This window comes from Rissa tridactyla, chromosome 6, assembly GCF_028500815.1.
Source record: "Rissa tridactyla isolate bRisTri1 chromosome 6, bRisTri1.patW.cur.20221130, whole genome shotgun sequence".
Taxonomy (NCBI): Eukaryota; Metazoa; Chordata; class Aves; order Charadriiformes; family Laridae; genus Rissa; species Rissa tridactyla.
In genome coordinates this window covers 35,750,909-35,774,746 of record NC_071471.1, presented here as the reverse complement: position 1 = coordinate 35,774,746, position 23,838 = coordinate 35,750,909, and the positions used below count along the sequence as shown (strand labels likewise).

At 41.5% G+C, this 23,838-nt stretch overlaps 1 protein-coding gene across 2 annotated transcripts in view; it reads left to right on the top strand.

Moving 5' to 3' along the window:
* MCU (mitochondrial calcium uniporter) overlaps positions 1 to 23,838 on the top strand; it is a 97,191-nt gene that overhangs the window by 67,310 nt on the left and 6,043 nt on the right. For both annotated transcript variants that reach the window (XM_054205776.1, XM_054205777.1), the window contains exons 2-5: positions 15,039 to 15,108; positions 19,206 to 19,376; positions 20,320 to 20,424; positions 23,641 to 23,801. In XM_054205776.1, coding sequence (XP_054061751.1) covers positions 15,039 to 15,108; positions 19,206 to 19,376; positions 20,320 to 20,424; positions 23,641 to 23,801 — 507 coding nt within the window. The remainder of the gene's footprint in view (positions 1 to 15,038; positions 15,109 to 19,205; positions 19,377 to 20,319; positions 20,425 to 23,640; positions 23,802 to 23,838) is intronic.

The following is a 23,838-nucleotide window of genomic DNA, read 5'->3' as shown; positions in this document are numbered from 1 at the left end:
ATTAAGGTGAGCCTGACACTTGTGCAAGTTACCTCTAGCCAGATTGGAATGAGCGTTTTAAGCCTCTTGCTAGGCTGAAAATGGTGTGGGAAAGCTTATTGAAATCTGTTTCAGCCTATGCAGGCTTTATTTCTGTTTGTCTTTCTAACTTCCTTTTATACAAAGTCCATGAATACTTGTTTTTCTTGCCCAGAAATAAGCCACAGCCTAAACTAGCAAGTGTCAGAGGTATTGGTTCTCCTCTTCACTTCTTTTAAGTGGGGAGTAGTGGGGCAGTCATGTAGCACCTTGCTATAAATCTCCCTTTACCCCAAAGGGTACAAGATGGACCTCTGCAAAACTGCGGGGGCTTGTTCGTGACTTGGCAGTGTGGAGGTGGCTGTGAAAGAAATGTCCACAGGGGCTCCTGCAGCTAATACCAACTTCCTGGTACGCAGCAAGGGACGGTGATGCTAATGACATCTGTAACGCCCATCGGCGAAGTAACAGCACTACAGCGTGAAGTTGAGTTGGCTTTGCATGCTCCTGAGAAGTGCTCTAGCTTCCTGCTGGGATTCCTGGGGGGAATCAGGGGGTTTAACATCGTAGAAGCTGTCTCCATCCAGGAAAATTACATACAGAACTGACACTTTGGTAAGAGGAGCAATTTGGACAGGATGCTTTCCTGGAGATCTTGCTCCTTTGGTGAAACCAAATCTTCCTTTATTTATTCTTCCTTTATTCCTTGGGCAAGACTTTCTGTCTGGAAGATGCAGAATTCCAAAGCAGGAGTTTCAAATTAGCTGAGTTAAGAATAATCAAGTGTGCGTGGGAAAACTCCCCAGAAGTCGTCCCCTCAACTGCCACATGCTTTCCTACAAACTTTTCAATGGGTTTTCCCCAAACCAGCCTCCAAAAACAAAAGGGTGGTAGTTGTTCAGTGGTCTCAGAGATGATGCTTTGGAATTTTTCAGTGGTCTGGAGGATGGAGGTTTTGGCAAGCCTTGAGTAATCCGAAGAGTCATGGTGTCAAACTCATTAAATTTAATGCTCTTAATTTAAATGCATATTGCCTTTCTGCAATAGGCAAGGAAGAAGATGAGAACAGCAGTTATTAGTTATCAGACTTGGTCTGTTAAACTTGCTTCTGTATTATTAAATATACTTCATATATTAATAACAAGTTGTATCTACCATGAGAAATAGAACAGGTCTTGCTTACAAATGTTTCCAAACCATTGACCCCTAACAAACTACCTTCTAGCTTGTAAAACTATTACTGTGTCTCTTTGTTATGGTTGTTAATTAAAAAGTTTAAATACTTCTTTTTGTGGAGTATGTGATGGTAGCAGCTCCCTGGTGTGAGCTGGGGCTTGGTACAGCTTGTAATTGGCGATGGTCTCATTCAGAAAGGCTGGGAATGGGCCGGTGTTTTCCTGGTCTTTCCAATACAGCTTAACTTTATAAATGCTTTATTAGCTGCTGCATACTGCGAGCCTCTCGGTGCCACCAAGAAGGTCTAGTGAACTTAAATTAATTCTGTTGCTCTTGACTGCAGGCATATTGGTATGAATCTTCCTTGGTTTCTAATGTGGAAAAGAAATTTTTCCGAAGAGGAGAAGGGTGTGCTAGCTGCCCACCACCCATGTGTGATTTCACAGGCTGTATTCCAACTCCTGCAATTGTAACTTGGTCTTATTTTTTTCTTTTTCCCCAAGATAATAGTTATGTTCTTGAATTACGGGAGCACAATGTAGTGGTGAGACTTTTGCCTTTTTAAATTAGCTTCAAAACACTGAAGTACACTGTGCCCACTGTGAGAAAGCGCAAGGTAAAAGGTTTTTTGTTTGCTTTACCACCTCCTTATTGATAATAGTGCAAGGTTATTCCAAATGCCACTGCTGAAATCGTGCTTGTCTGTGGACAAACCATGTCGTCTTGTCATCCGTGTGGGGTGTACTCTGGCTGAGTGGGTTTGCTGGGTTTCATATTCCTGAAAAAATACTGTTTGCGGTTGGTACCATGTCCTGCTCTGCCGAGCAGCGTTGTAGCAGGGCTGCGACCTGTGTTCCTTCCATCTTGCTGCTCTGTGACCATGCTAGCTAGCTACTGCTTTTCCAGCCATGCTTTGTCCATGTTTTTGGTTTCCATCGTGACTGTTTCCCCTCAGAAATTAGTGATCTTTGATATTTAATCTGGACTTGATGTAAGTATTACTGTTTTCTGTTTTTAAAACACTGGTCTGCTTTCTCACTGGTTTGGGTTTGTTTTTTTTTGCATCCAGAGCTCTCTTACGGAATTGCCTAGTGTTCAGCTGGACAGCCACTTACACTGCTTGCAGCCAGCTATTTTAGTACTTCTCTGAATGCTTTTTTCAATGGCTAATGTGTTTTTACTGCTGTGCTGAGAAAGCTGAAGTTTTGCATACTATCTGAATCAGGTCGAGAGTGCTGTCAGGGGACTTGGTCTCTGCAAATACAAACTGGTTGGTTGGAAGTGTCTGGGCCTGGTACCCGAACTCTTAACTAGCAATGCCTTGCTGCTTTCTGTCTTGTTTTAGTAATTCTATACTGAAAAAAAAAATAATTTAAAATTACTGTTGTAAGGGGAATCTGCTTTCAGTGTCTCATGAGGGTATTTCTGGACGTGCAAGCTTTTACCAGATACAGTTGGAAATAATCATGGCTAGCAGCTGTGACAGCTAATTGTGGCTCGCTTTTAAGTTCACCCATCAATGAACTGGCATAAGTAGGGAGGGATGAAAGAAACCAATTGTAACAGTCCCAAACCTGACTCGTTTGCCCTTTGTGTCTGGAAGTTCTAAGTTTGTTGATGGGTATTTTGGAGATGGTTGCGAGCTGTGCCTCGGTGCAAGGACAAGACTGCAGAATTGTGAACCCAGCAGACTTCACAAGGATGGGGCTGCTTTTAAGACAAGGCAGAGTCCTACCAGTATGTCAGCTGTGGAAACTTCCTCTTTCTGTCATTTGTTCAATTAGTACAGCCAAAATAAGGCTACAGCAAGACTCAGATGGAAACTCTGACCTGCTTTAAGATGATGGCATCTTAATGTGAGAAGTGGCCTTAGGTATAGGACTTCGTCTTTTCTTATTAAGGGATGACCCAAATTGACAGACTGATCCTGGTGAACGTCTTGATAAACCTTTCGGGGTGTTTAGCCTGTCCTCGCTTGCGCGCGTGAAGTCCCTGTAATGCAGACAGCATGACTGAGTAAAAGTGTAACTTGTCTCTAGTGCTGTGACTGTTCTGTAACAACTTGCTTGCATGGCCTGGGTTGTTGTAGGGGGAAGGTTTTGGGCTCTTTGGCATCAAGGCAAGGGGTGAAGTTGTCAGAAGGAGGTGTCTGTATCTGGGGAAATTGTGGGAGCTTTTAGCCAATTTGCATTTAGCTGCGGACTTGTGTGTGAGGTGGTACAGTTGTGCGGTGGCAGATGGGATTCTCTGGCCTCTTAAGACTATCCCTGTAGAGAAGAAACCTGGGATTCAAGGTTGAAAGAACTTTAATTATTAGCATTGGATGAAAGGAAAAGTCCTGGTTGCCAGGCCTGTTCACTCTCGTGATAAAGCGTTGATAAGGTTCTTGGAAAGAGAATTGTGGAGAGTATCCTATTCTGCACTAGCTGAGCCTCCTTGCTTGGATCGAAAGGATCTGTTTTGAAGTCCTTGCCTTGATGCCTGTCCCTTTGTGGTTTTTTTTTCCCCAGGGAGGCTTTTTTGCTCTGTTTCATGTGTGTTTTTAATTTTCCTGAGAACAATGATTCAATTTTCATTAACTAGCTGAGACTGTCAATGAAAATACAAACTGTAAAGGTGTCCCTGACAGTTTGTATAATTTGGAGCCAAATTGTAAATTGCCTTCTTCTAGGCCACTGAACACCTATCACAATATATTAAACCCAGTTTAATGGATTTGGAAAAGCTTTAAGGAAGTGACCTAGCCAAAAGATCTCTCCTTTCCATTCCAAATCCCCCTCTTCCTAGGGCTGTTGATTCTTTAAACGGTCTTAATGACTACGAAAATGGTTGTTTTTCTAGTGGTTTGTTTCCAGCGCTTCTCAGTCTCTTAATACAAATTAAACCTCAGTGTTCATATTGGAAAGAAGTGTGAACTGCAAACCCCGTTGTTTGTACCATGCATATCTCTGATGTGCGATTTACAGATTATAATTGGGCAAGTAGTTCAAATCAGCTTTTCAGGACTGGCTGTTGAAAACTGATTTGTTTTGTGTTGGATCTTCCTGGTGTCTTATTCTTTGGGTGAAGCTGCAACAGTTTCTGTGGGGAAAAAAATTTAGATGGTTAGAGGTATAAACACAGTAAACGTTGTGTTTTGGATTTTTAAAAGTACTTGAACTGAAACAATCTGAAAAATTTCAGTTAAAATCCTACTGAAACAATCCTTGTGATATAGATGATATAAAACCAGTAGAAAACAGTATTTTTAAACTGAAATCCAGAACAGAATAAAATGTTTGGAAACTCCTTTCATAATGCTCTTGTAAGAAACAAGTTCCGCTCCAAATGAAATAGGCTCAGGCAGAATCCTCTGTGAAGCACGTTTTTATTCACGTTCTTGCAAGAGCGGGTGACCTAGCAAGTAGGCACACTTCCAGTTCTTGAAAAACACCTTTTTATTTCCTAATCCCGGACGAATTTTTCCCTCCCCTGTTTCCCATTGGTTAGGTACTCCAGGTTTCACAGTCTGGCCGAGGCACCTAAAATTCTTCCCGCATGTCCTGCCTCTGTTTACTTCTCTTTATGCTACACTGTCATGGTTTAGCCTCAGACGGCAACAAAGAACCACGTGCCACTCGCTCGGGCCTTCCCAATACAGGAAGAATCAGAAGAAAAAGGCAAGACTCTTGGGTTGAGGCAAAGGCAGTTTAACAGAACAGCAAAGGGAACAAGAAAACAACAACAATAACATGGATAGAGGCATATACAAACACGATTACGGAACTGCCGCTCACCGACCGGACCCGGGACGCCCCAGCCCGCTCCAAGCGGCGACTTCGTGCCCCCTCGCCTGGCAGCTCAGGGTGGGCATGGCTCACATGGCATGGAATACCAGGAAAAATTAACCCTATCCCTGCCGGAACCAGGACATACACCTAAAGGGATTATCTGACTAGTTTATTTCTTTCCTTTTTGGTAAAAGATTGCTCAATGTCATTAGCCATGGTTAAATGTTTGACTACCCTTCTAGACACTAATCCAGTAGGAATCAGTTTGTCCTTTTGTCTGCGTGATAAGAGATGTTCTACAAGCCTTTGCTGGAGCCTCTTTGTCTTAGTCATTCCCTTATCATGTCACCTCTGATGGAAACGGCTTTTCTCCTCTGCAAAAGCAATACCTGCCTTTCTTACACTCTCCTATAATCCTGGTTTGTCACATATACTGGCAGTGCATAACTTGATAACCATTGAAAATGTGTAGGAGAGTTTTTGGTTTGTTTTACTTTAAGGTTGTTTAACTAGTGATTTAACTTAGATGAGTTGACTTAATTAATCATTATACAAACTAAAGGTGTGTTTGTGCATAGCACACATGCCCATAAAATAGTTTCCCTAAGATAGAGGAGGGAGGTCCAGGAAGTGACAGAATTAATTGGCGCTGACGAGGGCTTGGCCACAGGCTCTGTGGTGGCACCTAAGGGGAGAAGCAGCCCTTTGTTTAGGGCATTCAGCCTCTTGTCCCACCGCGCTCAGCCTGAGGGAGTGATGGACACGACTGAGCTTGCTCTGAGGATGGCACTGGCTGTCAGATGAAACGATCAACTTCAGTTATCAGCTTTCCTGAAACTTTGTTTAGCTGTTAATGCCGCTGTTGTGCTTTCATGCCTTTAAGTATAATTATGTTATTCGGTGCAGGAGCTAGTGACGGCTACTAGGAGATGCCGTTACAGTCATTTCCTTTATCGCTGGTCAATTAAATAAAAACCTTTTGGTCTCTGGGTCTCAAATAAGGGTTTTTCCCAGAGATGATTGATGATGAAGTAGTCCGTGCAGGCACTGGAGTTCCAGTCAGACCCACTGGCTGTCAAGGTCAGGAACAGGGGGTTTTGGGGAGCAGTCCCACAGGTGATAAATGTTTGCCTCCTCCAGAGGAACAGGACCAAAGTGGCTCTTCTGTGCATTCCCTAGTCAGGCTGGAACTGTTAACACAACAGTGTTGAGGAGCTTGGGAAGTACTGCCAAGCTTGTGTTTCTGAAATCACACACAGAATGCTATAGGGAATCATGTGGCTGTTCCTTGTGATGTATGGAAGGGGTCAACCCCAGTTTTTTATCTCCTCACACAGAGGCCAGGTGAGATGAGCTGAGGAAAGCCTAACTGGGAAACCTTCAAAACTGAATTTAACGTGCTATTTAGACATCATCTTCAAAATAAGCGCGTTCGTGTTCTTAACTGCACTTGGTTAGTATGTCAATAAAGATCTGCCTCTGCAGATCACTGCCTTTTACTTGTGTTTAACTTCTGATGAGTTGCCTTCTCCAGGCACGTACCTATGGCACACCACAGGCGAGCATTGAATTTTCTCTCGTAGGGCAGAGGTGGGAAGCAATCCTGTGAAATAGTCAGGTACAAGGTACGTCGTTAACTAAAGGATATTAAACATTAACATGTAGGGATATTAAGTTTGCATATAAGCTTCCTTGATCTGTGGTCTGGTAGCATAATGAAACAGTGCACTTCAATGGCTTTAAAATATTCTTATATTTTTGTCAGCATTTTTTTCATTTTCTTCTGTTTCTCTCCTATGACAATAACTTGCCAGGGAACATAAGGGATTTAGAAGTCGGAGTCACACAGTGACAATCCTCATGGCAGATAGCGTATCTAGGGGAAACATGTCAGGCATCCACTCTTGATCAAATGGAAGATTTTTCCAGGGCTTCATGCTAAGATGTGTATGGAACTAGCAAAAGGATTGATTTTTAGCATCCTAATCACACCTGCTGGTGAACTGGTGCAAACTGCAAGTAGACAGCAAAGAAGCATGCCGAGTTTAACATCCTACGCTTTGGTATTTCTTACACAAGAAATCTGGCCAGTGATAATTGGCCACAGGTATCTGTAGCCGTTTATCAAACCTATGTTTTTTGTCTTAGGACCTGAACTGAATTTGAGAATATCTTTATCTGATGCTTCTAGCAATGCTCTTAAACTCCCCAACTTAACTGCCTCATAAAGGATTCGATTCTAAAGCTAATCGGGTCTCCAAGCTTACCCTGTAAGGCTCATCATCTGGGAGAGGGAACTACTTGTTGGCTTTAATGCTTGGACTGACCTGATGTGACTTGGTGGGTACAAAAGAACTGCCTTTTACTGTCCGAGGCTCTCCTCAGCAAGGATAACTGACGTTTCTGCTCCCTTTTTGGGCCAAACCTGGGTAAGGTTAAATAGAGAGATGAGACTTCTTTGTGTGTGTTTTTCTTTCCTGAGGAAGATGAGCAGGGAATTGGTGGTGTATGACTCCCCCAGGACTGGGATGTACTGGGCTGCTGTGGCTTGCAGAATGTTGTACCTCTCTATATTTCAGAGTGTGCGGCTTCTCTGAAGCTGTACGTATGCTGGCACTGGCTCCGAAGTCTGCAAGAGCCTTCTGTTTCTTTTCAAGAGCTGAAAGCAAGGTTCCCTTGTTTCTGAGTTTATTTCCCTGGAAAACCAGTGCGAGTTGGCTGCTCCCCAGCACGTACCAAGGCAGAAGAAATTTCCTTGCACTTGTGGAAATCTCACTTCATAACTCTGCTTATTGTTTCATTCTTGATGTCATAAGTGCCAGGGATGTGAGAGTTAGCTGATGTTCCCTTGCCAGGAAGCTCTTTCTGCAGTATGGCGGTAAGGTGGGAGAAGAGGGGTAAGAGCTCTTCTTTTAAACTGGCTATAACAAAGACTAAAGGAATTGCCTAATGGGGTTGATAAGTGCTAGAGGCAGAAAAACAAACAAAAAAACCAAAAAACAAACAACAAAACAACAGTCAGCTGCCCTGGGGGAATCACTGAGAGGAATCCATTGGATTCCTTCTCTCTCTGGTTATACAATCTTCAGCTGTGAGTGGCTGAGGGAGATAAAACCATGCACGCTGAATCAGCAGCATCAAAACTCACTAAATTCTTCAAACTGCTTTTTAAAGCAGGGTTGGAAGCCCCTTTAATTTGAGAAGAGAGGTATCGTCCATTTCAGTACAGGAAGATTCAAGTAATGAATCTGGAAACTAGGGAAAGGAATTCAGCTCTGCCTTGTCTTTGTGCTCAGGTTTCAAAGCTGACGCAGGCTTAAATGTATCATGGAATTTTGCTTGGTTTCTGTTTTTCAAGCCTTCAGGGAATTAAAATTCTCAGCTTTTTTCCAGTAACCATGAGGGCTGCATTAAAGAAGTGGAATTCAAACCATCCTACTCCAGTAAAACAAAAATATTTTAATAGCGAAACCGTGATCTAGCATCACAAAGTGCAAGGGAGTGGTTCCAGTCCAGCTTTGGGTTGCCTGCTGCAGATAGGAAAGACTGGGCGAAGTTTAGGTGAAAGAGGGAGTATGGTTATCTGATGTACTGTACATTTCAAGTAGGAATAGCATAATTCGCGGTAAGTGGTTGACATTTGCAATAAAATTAAAAACACAGACTGAGAAAAGGTTTTGGTTTGGGGTTTTGTTTTGCTAGGGGAAAAGTGTGGATGGTGACAAGGGAAGCACAGTTAAAAGCAGTACAGACTGCTTGACCAGTGTGTGTCTGTTAAACTTTTTCCCCTTTCATTACCTCCTCTTCCCCCTCTTGCCTCCAAGAGGCTCTATCAAAGCCATCAAAAGCAGTGATATTCCTGTTACAAGACTCATTGTTGCAGCATCTCCACAGCAGCAGTAATGCCTGAGAGAAAGGCGCAATGAAGAACAACTGGCAATTACTTCATCCCTCTTTTTTCTTTTTATTTTTTTTCCCCCTCTTTTCTACAAAGAACGCATCTTCTTCCTCCTGCCCCTGCCTCTTCCTGGACACTGTGGATTACCTGTTTCTCTTTAGGCAGATGGGCAAAGGAAACAGGATGAGAAGGGAATATTTATAGCTCACCTCCTGTTTATGTTCCTTTCCTAGCAGATGTGATAAAGCTCTGTACTAACACTGGAAGAAGAGAAAATTCAGGCAGGAATGAGAAGTGTGGCAAATGAAGACCATTTGCTAATGTGTAGGTCGTACGAAGTGCTTCCACATGCAAAGATTAACACTTCCCACATCTTACTGGCATTGCCTTTTTTGTGTCCGTCTCCTCAGCCTGATTTTTAAAATAAAAACGAAAAACAAAACCAAAGAGGAACAGTTCTGCGGTTCAGACGGGTTCTCATTTGCTTGACCTTCATCCGCAGAAGCGTTGCCCTATGGAGGCAGCAGGTGCAAAATGTTTTTTTGGGGGCAAAATCTGACCTCTCGAGTGGGATGTGATCAAGGGCGTACTGGCAAAGAGAATGAGAAAAATGACTTCAAGCCAGTGGGATTTAATCAGGCGAGTGCTCGGGTCCTGGGAGACAAGCCTGTATGGTTTAAAAAGACAGCCCTTGCTGTTTTATTGCATACCAGGCTCTCAAACAGAAGCATGGTGTGTGCCTTGAAGGAGATACTTCATGTAATATTTAATATGCGAACGTATCCAGAGAAAGGTTGGAGGAGGTCTTCCATACGAGGTTACTGATTTGTTGAGGTAAAGTTGGGCTCAATTTCAGAGGAAGATTGAGATTTTTTTTATTTTTTTTCGAAGGGAAATCATGGAGGCAGGCCAAGGTGTCCAGATGTCTCAAAAGAACGGAGGTGGCGAAGAAGGGGGTGAGAGATGCAGGTGGAGATCTCCAATGCCAGACTGGCCTGTTTTTATCTCTTTGGAGGTTTCTGAGGATGCTGAAGGAAGGCATGTGAAACTAGCAGGGCTGTGCTTGGGCTCTGGCAGCAGCAGGATCCCTCTTGGCTAGTATCATGGGCGTAAGGGCCACCAACAAGTCTCTTCCCTGTGCCCGTGCTGTCCTCAGATCCACGCGAGGGACTGCTGTAGGTGTCCTCCTTGTCTGAGGGCTGGAAAAGTCTTGTCTGTGCTCAGAGCTGTGAGGTGGTTCATAAGCAAAGGGTTTTATTTGCAACCTTTGCTTCAATCGTTGCTGTGTTGGGTGCCCGGGGGCTGAGGGGTCTCTGTGAGGAGAGGCCGGGGCTGCCCCAGGCCGGTTCCAGCTGGTTTTGGCTGCCTCACAGCTGGGCACAGCCCAGCCTCTCAGCCCCAACGGTGCTGCCTTGGCAAATCTGAGGTAAAAAAAAAGAGAAAAATGCTGGGAAGGGGAGAGGAATGAGCAAAAAAGTGTGAGGAACAGCCCTGCAAGCACTGAGGTGGGAGGAGGAGGAGAGGTGGGGTCCTCCATGGGCTGCGGCGCAGATGTTTCCAGAAGGAACCGCCATTCCCTGGCACCCCTCAAGGCGGGAAAAGAGTTGGCAATGAAAGGGTGGGGTAGATCCTGGAAAAAGGGGTGGGGTGAGGGGAAGGTGGGTTAATTTCTGTCTGTTTCTTGCTATTATCTACTTTAATTGGCAATAAATTGGCTTTACCCCAGTTGTCTGCTGTGCAAGCGAGGGCCCTGATCCCTGAGCTTTTTCATCTTGTGTCCTCCCTCCTCTTGAGGAGAAGAGGGAGAGAGCAGCTGGCCACAGCCAATCCACCACAGTTATATGTACTTAAATCCAGCAGGAGCTTGCCTACTGGTGCAAAAATATTAGTAGTTCTGATAAGTTATGTGTTGTGGAGCTTGGGCAGCAGATTTCTGGTCAGAACAGGGTTTCGCTCTGCGTCTCCTCCTTTGCAAATACAGCTGGTGTGAGGGGGAGGCAAAATGGGAGGACAAAAGGGGACTCTACAACTTACGATGAAAGTCCTGTTTCAGAGAGATCAAAATGTAAAGCTGAATACAGGATCAGAAGTAGTTGGAGCCCTGAAGTGAGGGAAAAGATCGATAAACGGAGCTCTTTGTCACTTTTGAGGTGGGTGGTTTGGGTTACTGCGATTGCTCAGGGAAGCTCGCAGCAATTTTTGTCACTGAGATGCTGGCCAGGAGGTTTTAGGATAACCACTGTTGGAGCCAGGAAAGACTTTCAGTGTTTCATGCTGTGAGAGTTGGAATAGAGGGGAAAATAGCTGTTGCTTGTTGGAAAGGGTGAGCTGCTTCACATCTGACTTAAGGCAGCTTCATTTAAAGGAGGCCCTTCATACATTGCAAAATAGATGTTGCAGCTGGCACTCGCAAATGTATCTCTTAAAGATTTCAGTCATGGTAAGAAATTTTTACATGGAGAATAGTCTGTTTTTCACAAAAGCTCTACAGCTTTTGCTGCACTGGTTCTCCAGGTAATGACTGAGCAGCATGTTTTACTTGTGTTCTAGATTTAAGATATTCACCTTTTCCATGCTTGAGGTGTGGGGGTTTTTTCTGGACAACTTCTTTTCTGATTTTAATTAGGCTTTGGAGACTTGGTACCCTAAAGTTGTTATCATTCTATCATTGTTAATTACATAAAATGCAGAGCATGAGCTCTGCTAGATTGTTCCCTTTTGTCCCATCAGAGAGCACTCGCTGGTAGCTAAAAGGCTGTTTTTTCCAGTAGGTCTTTGATTAACTTTGTCGCCCATGTAGAATTGAGATAGCCACATTAGGACCTATAGAGATACTGTTATTTTTACCTTTGGATTGTCCAATATAGACCTTGACAAGGCTGGAGGAAGTGTTAGTTTTAGACAAAGGACTGGGATATTTTTTTTCTCTTGCTCCTTTAATCATTCTGGGAGCGAAGCTGCTGCATAACCCGAGCCTCTTAACATGCATCTTACTGCAGATAAGACAGGAAACGAAGGATCGAATGCATGTGAAAAGTGAATTCCTGCATCTGTTCTCTTGAGACCCAGAAAGTTATCCTGGCGTTTAAAGATTCTAATTTCAGTCGTCTGGCTTTGGTGCTTTTCACACTCCAAATATTGCTTATTTTTGAAGTAGTGGACAAGTCTGTCTTAACTGAAACCTGGATGTAGTTATTCCACATTTTGCTGCTGAAGTGGTGAGCTGTCTGCAGGCAAGCAGTCGTGAGATCCGGTCAGCAAAGCTTGAAACGAGTTCCCCTCCTCCATCCCATGCTGCTTCAGTCCCAGGCTTCAGCCTTCTGGCACATTTCTGTATAGAACTGTTGAATTGCAGACACTGGATAAAGGGTTCAGACATTTCTCTCCATCTCAATTTTAAAACAACAACCACCCTTCGAGGAATAAAAATGATTGATGATTCCTTAAGCTCTCGCTAACCTTGGATGACAGGAGATGGCATTTAGGTCTCTGCTGACTTTGAGTTCATTTGTTCCTTTTTTTTCTTCTCCTAACCAGTAGAGACTGTTTTCCTAGATAAGAAACTTTTAACAGCAGCATATATCACAAGGCACAGTTCAGCACTGCAGGAGTGACAGATATGTGTAGTTTAACCAGTGTCTCTTTCTGTAAAACGTAATGGCAACATACTGCTGTGTGGGGTTAATGAAACAGAGTTGGTTCAGACCTGAACCAGGGTAGAAGAATTGTCAAAGAGATTAAATCTGAGGTCCCCTCAGCTTTTTGAGAGTCAGCTAAGATGCCCTGGTTTTCAACCCGTTTTGCCTTTTCCCCTGTTCTTGCCTCTATTGTATGAGGGCAGGAAGCTTCTGGAGCTAGCTTATACCTGTCAAATACTCATGGCCTTAAGGTAAAGTCTTTGCAGATGCTAGCTGATACCTTTGAGTTACGTAGCTGTTTTGCAAGAGGATAACATTGGGTTTAGTGGGCTTTAGGATTTTCTGAAAACAGCTACAAAATTTTTGGGCTGCTGTGCAAATCTGGTAGAAGGGCATGCTCCTGATGTGCAGAATTTAAAAAAAAAAAAAAAAAAAAAAAAGATGATTAATCCATGTAAAAGAGAAGATTAAAGCAGTGAAAAGCATGTACCTGAAAGTGGCAGCTCTGCCATGGGGTCGGGCAAAATAAGTATATAAACGGTGGTTTGTGGTAGTGCTCTCCAACAGGTTTTGTGTCTCACTGTTTAAATTCTGCCCACTTATTGTTGTATCTGGTCTGATGCTATTTTTAGAAGGATTAAAATTGAAGTTGCTGGTTTCAAATAGGAAAAGGTTTTTGTTTTTTTTTTTTAAACTTCCCATAGAGGCTTCCCTTCCTTGGGTCAAATTTGGTTCTGTAAACTGGCTTACATATGGTGCAGCTTCTGATCGTTGAAGTTTCTGACTTTTTTCATGATGTAATAGTGATACTAAGACAGTGGAGCTTGAGTTGTCCAGGATGTGAGGCTGTATCTGTGTTTTGCTTGTGTGTTTTTGAGTTTTAAAACTGGTTTTATTTGGGAGAGAAGGTTCCTGGTTGTTCAGCAGTAGCACATGCGTGTTTGTCAGTCCAGGTGATGTGCTATTTTCAAATGTAAAAAGGCAAATTTGCCCTTTGGTTCCCAACACATAGGAGTTTGGTTTGGTTTTTTTTTTTAAATTACTTTTGCTAAAACATGCAACTTCCCACTTCAGTTACAGATGTTTAATGCCCAATTCTGTTTTGCTGTTAGCTGCCTGTTTGACTTGACTGTGGGAAGCTGAAAATGCAATTGCAAGGAGGAAAATTGAAAATGACTTGATTGATTTTCATTTCTCGAAACTGACAAAAATGGAGTGTAAATAGAGCACAAATGAGTGTGAATTTCCAGAGCTGCCAATGCACTGAGTGCCTGGGCCATAGGTCCTGCTCTCAAGAAAGACCAGTGTAGTTGAAACTATCCTCTATTTGCATAACAGGCTTCAGAAAAAAAAGTGTAGTAGTAGATAAAGCTATTTTAAGTAGATTATTGAAAGCAACCTCCCAAAATATGGAGGTATGGACAATTTGGCAGAGAAATAATTAACAGCCTGGGTTTTGTTTGCAAACTTCAGTTAGAAATTTACTTAAAAATCAAGCCCCACCTGTGAGATACCTTTATAGAAATGCAGGTTTGGCAGCTGTATTTTAGAAACCAACAAACAAACAAAATCCCAGACCATAGGAATCCCCATATGGGACTGCAACTGATGAAAATCTGAGTGCTAGTCACTGAAATATATACCACTGTAGCCAGATGAGAGCTGGTGTTGCACCTTATTCTTTTTTAAAAGTGGGCTCTTTTGTGCTAGAATTGTAATGTCACTGTTGTTGGGGGAGGATTAGCGTGTAACTAAAATAACTTATTCTAGAAGACAGACTTTAAATCAGTTTGATTCTAGATTTTCATGAACAAATTAGTCCCTTGCCAAGGTTGCAGAACATACGAATCATTCATGAGCTGTCTTGTCTTATTAGGCTCTTCTTTTATATATAGCTCAGTATCACAGTTCTTGTTTTTATCTTGAACGATTTTTTCTTCTATGAAGAGGCATGTTTACTTCTTGTATCTTAGAGTTTGGCTTCCCTCTGTAAGGCAAGAAAAAAAATACTTGTGAGCAGAGAAAACAAACGAAGAGATTCAACCTCTTTATCTACAACTCCCTAACTATTCCTCATGGTTATGCTAAAACTTTTTTTTTTAACCCTTGAAGAATGATGTTTTGTGTGATTTCTACTTCCTGTGCCTGTGTAGTAATCTAAATTGATTTCTTAAAACTGATTAACTCAACGTGGCTTTAAAAATACATTTTATGTTAAGGAAAAGAAGAAATCACAGCTGTTGCATTATACCTTCTCACTTTAAATGATGCGTGTTGAGAGTGAGGTGTGTAGAGGTGAACTTGGCTGTGGGAGGAAACCCTACTGGGTGGCAGATGGTAAGAGAAGAGGCTGTTCTTGACAGGCACTCCTGGTTTGTGGTTACCCCTGCGGTGGATGGGAGGAAGTGCCTAGCACAGGCATTGGGGTAGGTGATAGTGGGGGGGGGGGGGGGGGGACAGGAGGTGGCACTGGGGTGCGACTCTGCGAGACGAGTGGCGCTGAACATTTGTCCTTTTTGCTGTGCTTGTATTTTCTAGGTGCATCAGAGGCTTTCTCCTTGGCAGAGTGTTAGAGTGGTCTATTGCAGTACAGTAGTGCCCTCTGATGGTGAGTACTGACATGGGGAAACTCTTGGCTCACTTAAGACTTCGCTAACTTAAATCATGTTCCCTGATCCCTTTCCTCGTTGAGGCTTTTTTTGGCTAGGTAGTAATCCAGCTTTGAATTAAGGAAGTGACAGAGAACAAAGTCAGTCAAGAAGAATTAAGGAAATGATCAACTTTTTCTAATAACTGTCTTTACAAAACTGGACAGGCCTTATAAAGAAAGATGTAATTGTGTGCAAACATCCAAATTTTTTTGGCAGGCTTTTTCCTGTCGTAGCTGTGAGGACTGTGAGATGCCTAACTTCCGATGTACTGTGTGCCCTGTTAACTTTATTTATGTAATGATAGTGCAGTTCATACCAGCTACTTGCTCAAGCGTTTGAAAGCACTGTTTGCTGCAGTGAATAAGTTGTGAAACCAAGGCAATTTTATTCCTTTATTTAAATTCTGGGACAGCTCAGACATTAAGCTTTTTTAATAAGGTTGTCATAACATAAAGCAAAAGAATACCCTAGTGGAACTTTAAAAATCTCAGTATGCTAGAATGCAAAGAGGAAACAAGCAGCTTTGAGATCACTGCCTGAACACCTGCATGCTGTGCGCAAAGACTAGAACGCTTACGCTGACTGACAGAGGCGATTAGCAGATCCTCTCCCCGTTAAGGCTTGTTAATAAAGCCTGAAAGCTAATAAAGTAAAGGGTTCTGGCACAACGGCTTCCCCTGCCAGGATAGTGAGTGTGTGCAAACACAAAGAGAACATGACTGCTGTGAAGAACTCAAAATGAAAACCTGAAGGCTTAAGTAGGTAGAAGTGTAGAGGATAAATGTAAGGTTGAGAGAATAATGTAAGTGTGTGCCTGCTTGCCTGGTTGATTTTTACCTCTCCTCATATTGTGCCTGAATATTTCTTTTGTTATTTCTTCCAATAACGTCACCTTTACCCATAGTAAATGTTCAACACTGACTTATTTGGCCACACCCTTTTTTTTACTGTACCTTGTTTTGGCTTAATGTATTGCTTAAACTGTTCTTATTCAAGAACAGAAATCTTTAAAAAATACCAGTGACCTGTTACTGGTGTACATATGGTTGAGTCAAAACTTTGTGGTGCTTGGGTGCGATTCATACCTCCAAAGCAACCTCACGCTTAATATGGTGTGTAGAGCTTTTAAAATCCTCTATCGTCTTATTTAGCAGCATCTCTGGCCAGGGTTGTAGCTGTCTGTAAATCTAAGTGAAATACTGTTGTATACAATTACTTTTTTTTACTTGTCCCATGTATTTTAACACTGGTTTAAAATTTAGTCAGCGAAGATTAAGCAAAATGTTAGCTCTATAATTAGTGAAGTGTCCACTTAATGACTTGTAGCTGCCCTCGTGCATGAAATCCACAGGGCTGTCAGAGCAGAGAAGAGCAAGGCAGACAGCTGTATCACAGTGTCTTGTTAATAACTCTTACTGGAGCTGTCTCTTAGGTTTGTGTTACTGACATGTCCTTCGGATTTTTTCTTTTTTTGTATTTGCCTCTGAGGTCTTCCCTCTCCAATGCAGTAAAAATCTGACCAGACATTACTTGTGTGGGAGGTGATGAGAGGATCAAAATGGAATTATGGACTTTCCCCACCGGTGAATTAGTCTACCAAATTACTTTTACAAGCATTTTGTAAGGAAAACATAAACCATCTGTAATTCCAGACTTTACTGAGCCTGTCCTCTGTAAGAAAGAATTTGGTCTCTAGCACTTCACCTGAGCTGGGAGATCCTTGAGAAAGACTTTGTGTGCTACCAATGCTGATGACGCTTGGTGCAGTCTGACCTATTGCATTTATTGCTGTGGTCTCTATCTGGTCAGTAGAGGATTAAAATGGATCAGGGCTGGTGGTGGTAGGCACTTCCTCCCCACCTGGCAGTCACAGAGCTGCGGTTGTTGTGTTGTACCAATGGGGATATGCAGAAAAATGTTGATGCACTGTGATCTGTTCTGCTCTACAATGAACTGGCTCGCTGCCTGTATAATCAAGGTAGCGTTTTAAATAAAGAATGATTTTCATGTCTTGTGGTTGTGTAAGCAGTACGTAAGTTAATGTTGTATATGCTGCTTACAGAACCACAGAATTCAATACTTAAGTGGCTATTTTAAGCTTCTAGACATGTTGATCGTTCCATTTGAGCCTGCTATCGCAAGTGTAGCTAATGCTAATCTATTTCTTACCAGTCTCTTGCTAAAATACTTCAGTGAAAGAATGCAAAAATCTGATAGCTGGTGTCATAACAGCTGTTGATAAAGAGCTTGAAATTCTGTCTAACTGTCCAAATAAATTGACAGTCTGCTTTATTTTTTCCAGTAAATATCTGACTGTTGTCTCTGAGTTTTAAGCTTTGAAACACTAAAGCTACTAAAATCATGTCAGTGGTCTGAGTCTTGAGAATAGGCATTTATAGGCTTCCAAAAACTGGGGCCTCTTGGGATGCTTTAGTCATTTTAGATGTCCACACTTGGTCACTTCCACCTAGTCTGTAAACATGAGGTGAGGACCTCTTTGTCAGCACTGGGTAGCAATTCTCTGGAAGAAGAGGGGGGAAAAAAACCTTTGTATGCTTGATTGAATTCATGAAGGCATGTGACAGTAAACTCAAAAGCCTGAGAGAACTCTTTTGGCTCCATAAAAGTGTACTTGGTGCATCCTTTCTCAACAGCCATGAGCCTCCCTTTTCACAAAGGCATATTGCCCCAAGAGTTGTCCTAACATGCAAATGATCCTTTGATAAACAATTCCCTCATCTGGCAGCAGACCGCTGGTATAAAGGCGGTTGGTGGCAAAACTTTCTGAACAGTGGCATGCTGAGATATAGTTTCCTTCGATAGTCAAAATTACCTTATTTGCTTCTATTTCTACTTGCATTGACTTCTTTGACCCAACTAGTTTTGGTGTCAGCTGCTTAAATTGACTTGGCATGTCAATACATGAGTTAGATGAGTTTAAGTAAATGGCGTGGTTCATAGAGTTGGCCAAAGCTACAACAGGTGGGAATACTGAGCCAGATGCAGCGTGGGTGGGTGTGACTGTACAATCCTTGAGACGTGGCAAACGCTCTGTGCAATAAAAAAGACCTTACGTGTTTTACATAAGAAAAATACGTAGCAATCCAAAGTGAATCATTTTTAGGTGTGCTGCTATATCTTAGCAACTACTGCACTTTGGTAAAATTTGGACTGTTTGTGACTCAGTAGGGGGCTTAGGGAATATGAACTCTCAACTTTTTTCTATGTATGGATATCCTGAAGCATACAGAGTGGGCTGTCTTCTGGCAGTAAAATAATAACTAGCTTACAGTTCATACCGGTCACTACCGTAAATCTTAGAAAGGTGCACTGAAATCCATAAGAATTTTCTTGAAAAAGCTCCTGACAGCACTAAAGAAATGGAAAATGTTGTTTTATCTACACCTAAGTAGTAATGTCTATCTTCTGAAGTACAAAGTGCATTGATTCCATGAATTTTAGATGAAATGACCTTGAAGCTTAAACTCAGCGCTCTTCCTACAACCTCATACTCCTGACTGCTCTCTTAAATATTTGTTGTCTTAGGACAACCAGGAGGAAACCAGTACTAAACAAGAATAAAAAGGTTTGAAGTAGGTCCTTCCTTCATGTTTCCGAATATACACAGTCTGCCTTTGTATTATGGGCTATAAAATCCTGATAAATTGCACAGTGTTTTGTCTTCTGAAGTCCAAATTACTTTGATTCTCAAAAACTAATCAAAACATACTGTGCTGCCATATTGTGGCTTTTAGATATCATGTTGCCTTTAGTGTAAATGTGATTGTGCTTGGAGTAAACGTATTCTACTTTTCCACAAAGCACAGAAAGTTTAACAGATACTGCCAAGTCGATGGGAGTGAAAACCTCTGTCATCCCTCCATTTTTCTTTGATGGACACATCTCTTGATAAAAGATGAACCAAGAATTTAAAGTCTCTTTCATATTCAGCTCATAACCTTGTTTGCCTTTTCTCCATGGGACAAATACAGAACTATTACGAGAAGATCTGTTAATTTTTAATGAGAAACTTGCATTTTTGTCATCTTTGTAGAAGTGACGGTGGTTTACCAAAACGGGTTACCTGTGATTTCTGTGAATCTTCCATCCCGGCGTGAACGTTGCCAGTTCACGCTTAAACCGATCTCGGACTCTGTTGGTGTGTTCTTACAACAGCTGCAAGCAGAGGACCGAGGAATTGATCGGGTTGCAATCTACTCAGCAGGTACTGCTGTTTACAGACTAATTGATTTACTTGCTTGCCAGCTATTTTCATCAGCCTTTTGCTTTTTAAGTAAAAGCTTGTTATGGTGTGAGTTCCTTAATGTTCCTGAAAGAGTAGAAGGTAGAAATGCCATTCCTAGAGTGAGAATATTGTTAGCTGTCCCTTTACAGTCAGGTCTGCCAAGGAAATCTGACTGTAGAGTGGAGGAGGAGAAAAACACTCCTAATGCTTAGCTTACCTCCATTAGGACTAACATCTATGTTTTTGGTGAGTTTCCTGCTATTTAGTATGAAAGATCCAAGCTATGCAACCTCTGTAAATATTCTAATTGATTTGTAAGTAATTGGGTGTAAAGGCGGTACGACAGAAACAGTATCTTGCTTAGCTATGAAAATTCAGTCATATTTGACTTAATGTCGTGTTTTGCTATGTTTTGCTCAATTGCTACGTGTCTGCTAGGCACTACAGCTCTGAAACGATGTGAGGATATCTTCTGAAAATGCTATCAAAGCAGATATTTCCTTAAAAGTCTTGGCCTGAGAGGGAGGTGTTTGCTAGGTTAGTAAAGTCAAAGCTGTCCGATACCAGAGATTGAAATAATCACTTCTAATGCTACTGGGGAGAGATAAAGGTCACTTAAGTGGATTGTATTGCAAAACATAGTAAAATATTCAAACTGTGTGGGATGACATGAACTGCTTTTTATAAGATGGCCCAAAATATCACAAATTTAGAAGAGCAGCTGCATACATAGCTCAGCTAGTATTTGCCACGTTAAGGTCCCCCAAAATCTATATATCTGTCTTGACGAAGAGTATTGTCTGTGGGAAAATGCGTTAAGTCCAACAACAGGATTTGGGATGGTATTATGACTTGCTTAGCCACAATGTGTTTAGGTACTTTGTTTTCACTGTTTAATGAGTCACCTGTGTTTGCCTTACAGATGGCACACGTGTCGCCTCCTCCACAGGCATAGATTTGCTTCTGCTGGATGACTTCAAACTGATCATTAATGATGTCACATATCATGTTAGACCACCAAAGAGAGGTAAACCGGCCTGGTTCTGGTAAACATCAGAAATAAATTTCAGTATTCAGTTTCCTGTTTAATCGCAGCATGCTTTATTAACATTAAGAACATGAAGTGTATTTCTGAAGGAAACCTTGCAGTTTCAAATCCTGCCCTTGGAGTCTAATTTAGTGATATCCAAGTAATTGTAGCAGTCTGTAATGAAAAGCAAATATTCATTCTGCTCAAAGCCAGTAGCCCCCATAAGAGGAATAAAGAAAGAAATGTAACTTCTTTTAATTTATACATTTTTCTTTTTTTTTTCTAATTACTGAAAAATAATTTAATTTAACTCATTCTGAAGGATTACAATGTAAAATGGGAATTAGATTGAAACTTATGTTAACTGATTTGGAAGAATAAGTCGTTCCCTTACCTGACAGTTAACATTGTTTCCTTTTAAGTGTGGTACTTTTAATATTGCAAATAAACCTTGAAACCTTATTAGCTAACAAACAGTGAAATAAATGAGACCTTACAAGGTTACATTACTAAGAATTAAATAGGAAGGGAAACCAACCTATTTTGAATCGATTAAAAAAATCTTTTTAGAGTAATGGGCTTTGGATGTGAAAACTTGCAAGAAGCTTTTGAGACACTCCAGAGTTACTGGCAAAGGCAGGAATTTGGTATTTTCATCTATCATCTACTCTTTCGGCTAGGCAACTTTATAGGCTTCATAAAGCACCAGCTTCTTGCATGCCTGTACTTACCTCTGAGGACTTAAACGAAAGGATCAGTTTTGGAAATGTTTCCCTGCTTGTTGCTTGACTCACAGACAGTGGGGGATATTTGTTGCTCTGTTATTGTTGCGGGCAATAACACAAAGTTTGCAAGCAGTATTTTTCTAAAAGGAATTTTTAGCCCTGTAGACAAGAAAATAAATTAGTAAGGATCTTTAACTTGACTTGCATGTCCAGTTGAGGTTAGATGGTGGAAATGCCTTCCCCTATTTACCTGGATGTTTTCCCTAGTGTTTGGGCCTTCCTCTCTTATGCCTCTCTTCAAGCAGTAGATAATGAATAAAATAATTCATAAGGCAAAAGCTGTGAGAGAACTGTTAATGTTCCTTTTGCCTTAATAAGGCAACATGCTAAAGGAAGCTGATCTATCAAAAATCAGACCGACCATATCTTTTGGGTCTGAGACTGCCCTGGGCGGCTGACTTCTAGGAAGATCTGCTGATACGTGCCATCTTCCTCTGTAGATGTAGTTAGCTTCTGAGGACATTTTTGCAAGGAAAATAATAAAAATGTATTCTAGCATTTTATTGTTCACAATATAAAAATACCAAGTCAAAAAAGGAATTTCTGACTGGAGGAACTTTGTGCAGCCACTTGTCCTTAGCGTGCAGGAGTTTCTGGAATTGGGAATTCAGCACTGGGTGAGATGATGTTTCTCCCTTATCTGTGGAGACCTCCACTAGCGATGTGTTTTTTTTTTCCAATCTCCTTAACAGCACCTTGACAGAAAACTCTCCATTAAGACTGGACATCTAAATCAGTGGATATCTCACACACACAAAAAGTTACTCTCTGCTGTCTCTTACCTTACTGCTCTGTGTCCCGAATGTGGTGTTTTCACACACTTATAAGATATTGTAAACCAGAGAAGTGGATTGGGTATTTTAACAAGGTATCTCTTCCAACTGTTAGCCCCTGAGAGCAAGTGATGGTATCAAGCCTAGCTGGTCTAGTCTGTAATTTGTAATACCACTAAATGAGAATGCAAAGCTGGTGTCTCTTTCTGCACTGGAGAAATTGCTGTCCCATGATAAGGCAATCCATACATCCCACTAACATAGTGTTTGGGAGAGCAAAGTCTGTGTCTGTGAGTCTGTGTGTTTTTTGTTAGCTCGCTTGTGTGATATACCCATTGTGCGCTGGTAGGTGAGCTCTGGGATCACCTAGGTTACATGAAATGCTGCCTCTGATTCATTTGCCAAGGAGATTTCTATAGTTAGCTTGTATTAAAAGGAATGTGCCCCTAAATAGGCACTGAGATTAGTTCTGTTAGACTTTTCAGCAATTGCTTTTCCATTTTTACAAAATCACCTCGTGTATTTTGAAAAGGAAGTGCCAGAACACTGTAATCTTAAATACTAAGTACTTTTTGATGGTCATTTCATAGGAATACTCTTTTTTCTTTTCTTTTTTTTTTCAGAGGGGGAACAGCAGCCCTTTAGCTGGGGCAGGGAATATGGTGTGCTTCGTGTGCCTCGGCATAGAGAACTGAGTCACTTCTTTCCCCTGAGCTGACAGTGTTAAAATTTAAGCTGTCCATAGCTTTTTATGAATCTAAACTCTTTCACTTGTTGTTCGTTTGAGAGTTGCAGACAAAGTCTAGATGGGTTGTTGCAGCTCTGCCATGTCAGTTCTGTTTTCTGTGTTGATAAAAATCGTATTTTAAGGTAACAGAAGGAACAAGCCCAAGGATGCTACCAAAAAAAAGAATTTTATTATTTTTTTTAGATTATTTGGCTAATGTCAAGTTCTTTTTGCTTTAATTTGAAACTTGTGGGGTTTTTTCCATATGGAATGTGTAATATACCACTAGTCACAACTGCTTTACAAGTTGATGTCCTTTAGGAATCCTTTTTGTGTTGAAATGCAGGGATAAAAGCAGTTTCAATTAGTGGCCCTGTTACTGTCTTTTTTTAAATACTGTGAGGAAGAATTTCATTGTCCTGTAGGCATCACAGCATGGGGATCCCCACAGAGTGCTGGGAAACAATTCCTGGCATTGGTACCCAAAACAATTATCATAAGACTGCATGTCCTAGGGTCACTAACCCAAGATCTTCGGCTGCCATCATCAATAACCGTGGTTGCTGATGGTCTGAATTCTGGCTGTTTCTTGACAGCTGGTGTGATGCATCATACTCATTTAGTTGTTCATTTGTCTTTGCTAAGTCTTGTATGTAAATATGGATCAGAAGTAGCTGTTGATAATCTAGCAAACTAATAGCGTGTATCTCTTTTCCTTGTTCTTATCAAATTTTAGGAATATCCAGTAATAAAGCCTGGTTTTCTTTGTAAGAAATTTGTATGGTTTTAGAGTGCTGGAATCTTCCAGAGGCTTCTTTGTTGCAAAGATAGTTTCATGTGTTTCCTGTGTAGACTAATAGCATTTTCTGAAGATTATATGAGAAGTTCTGTGGATAAATGCATATAAAGCAGTCTCTTTTTTTCCTAGAGCTCTTAAGCCATGAAAATGCAACGACGCTGAATGATGTCAAGACATTGGTTCAGCAGTTGTATACCGCCTTGTGCATTGAGGAGCACCAGCTGAACAAAGAGAAGGAGCTGATAGGGAGGCTAGAGGAATTGAAGGAGCAACTAGCACCACTAGAAAAAGTGAGAAGTTTCTCATTGTATTTTACTTATCCTCCAA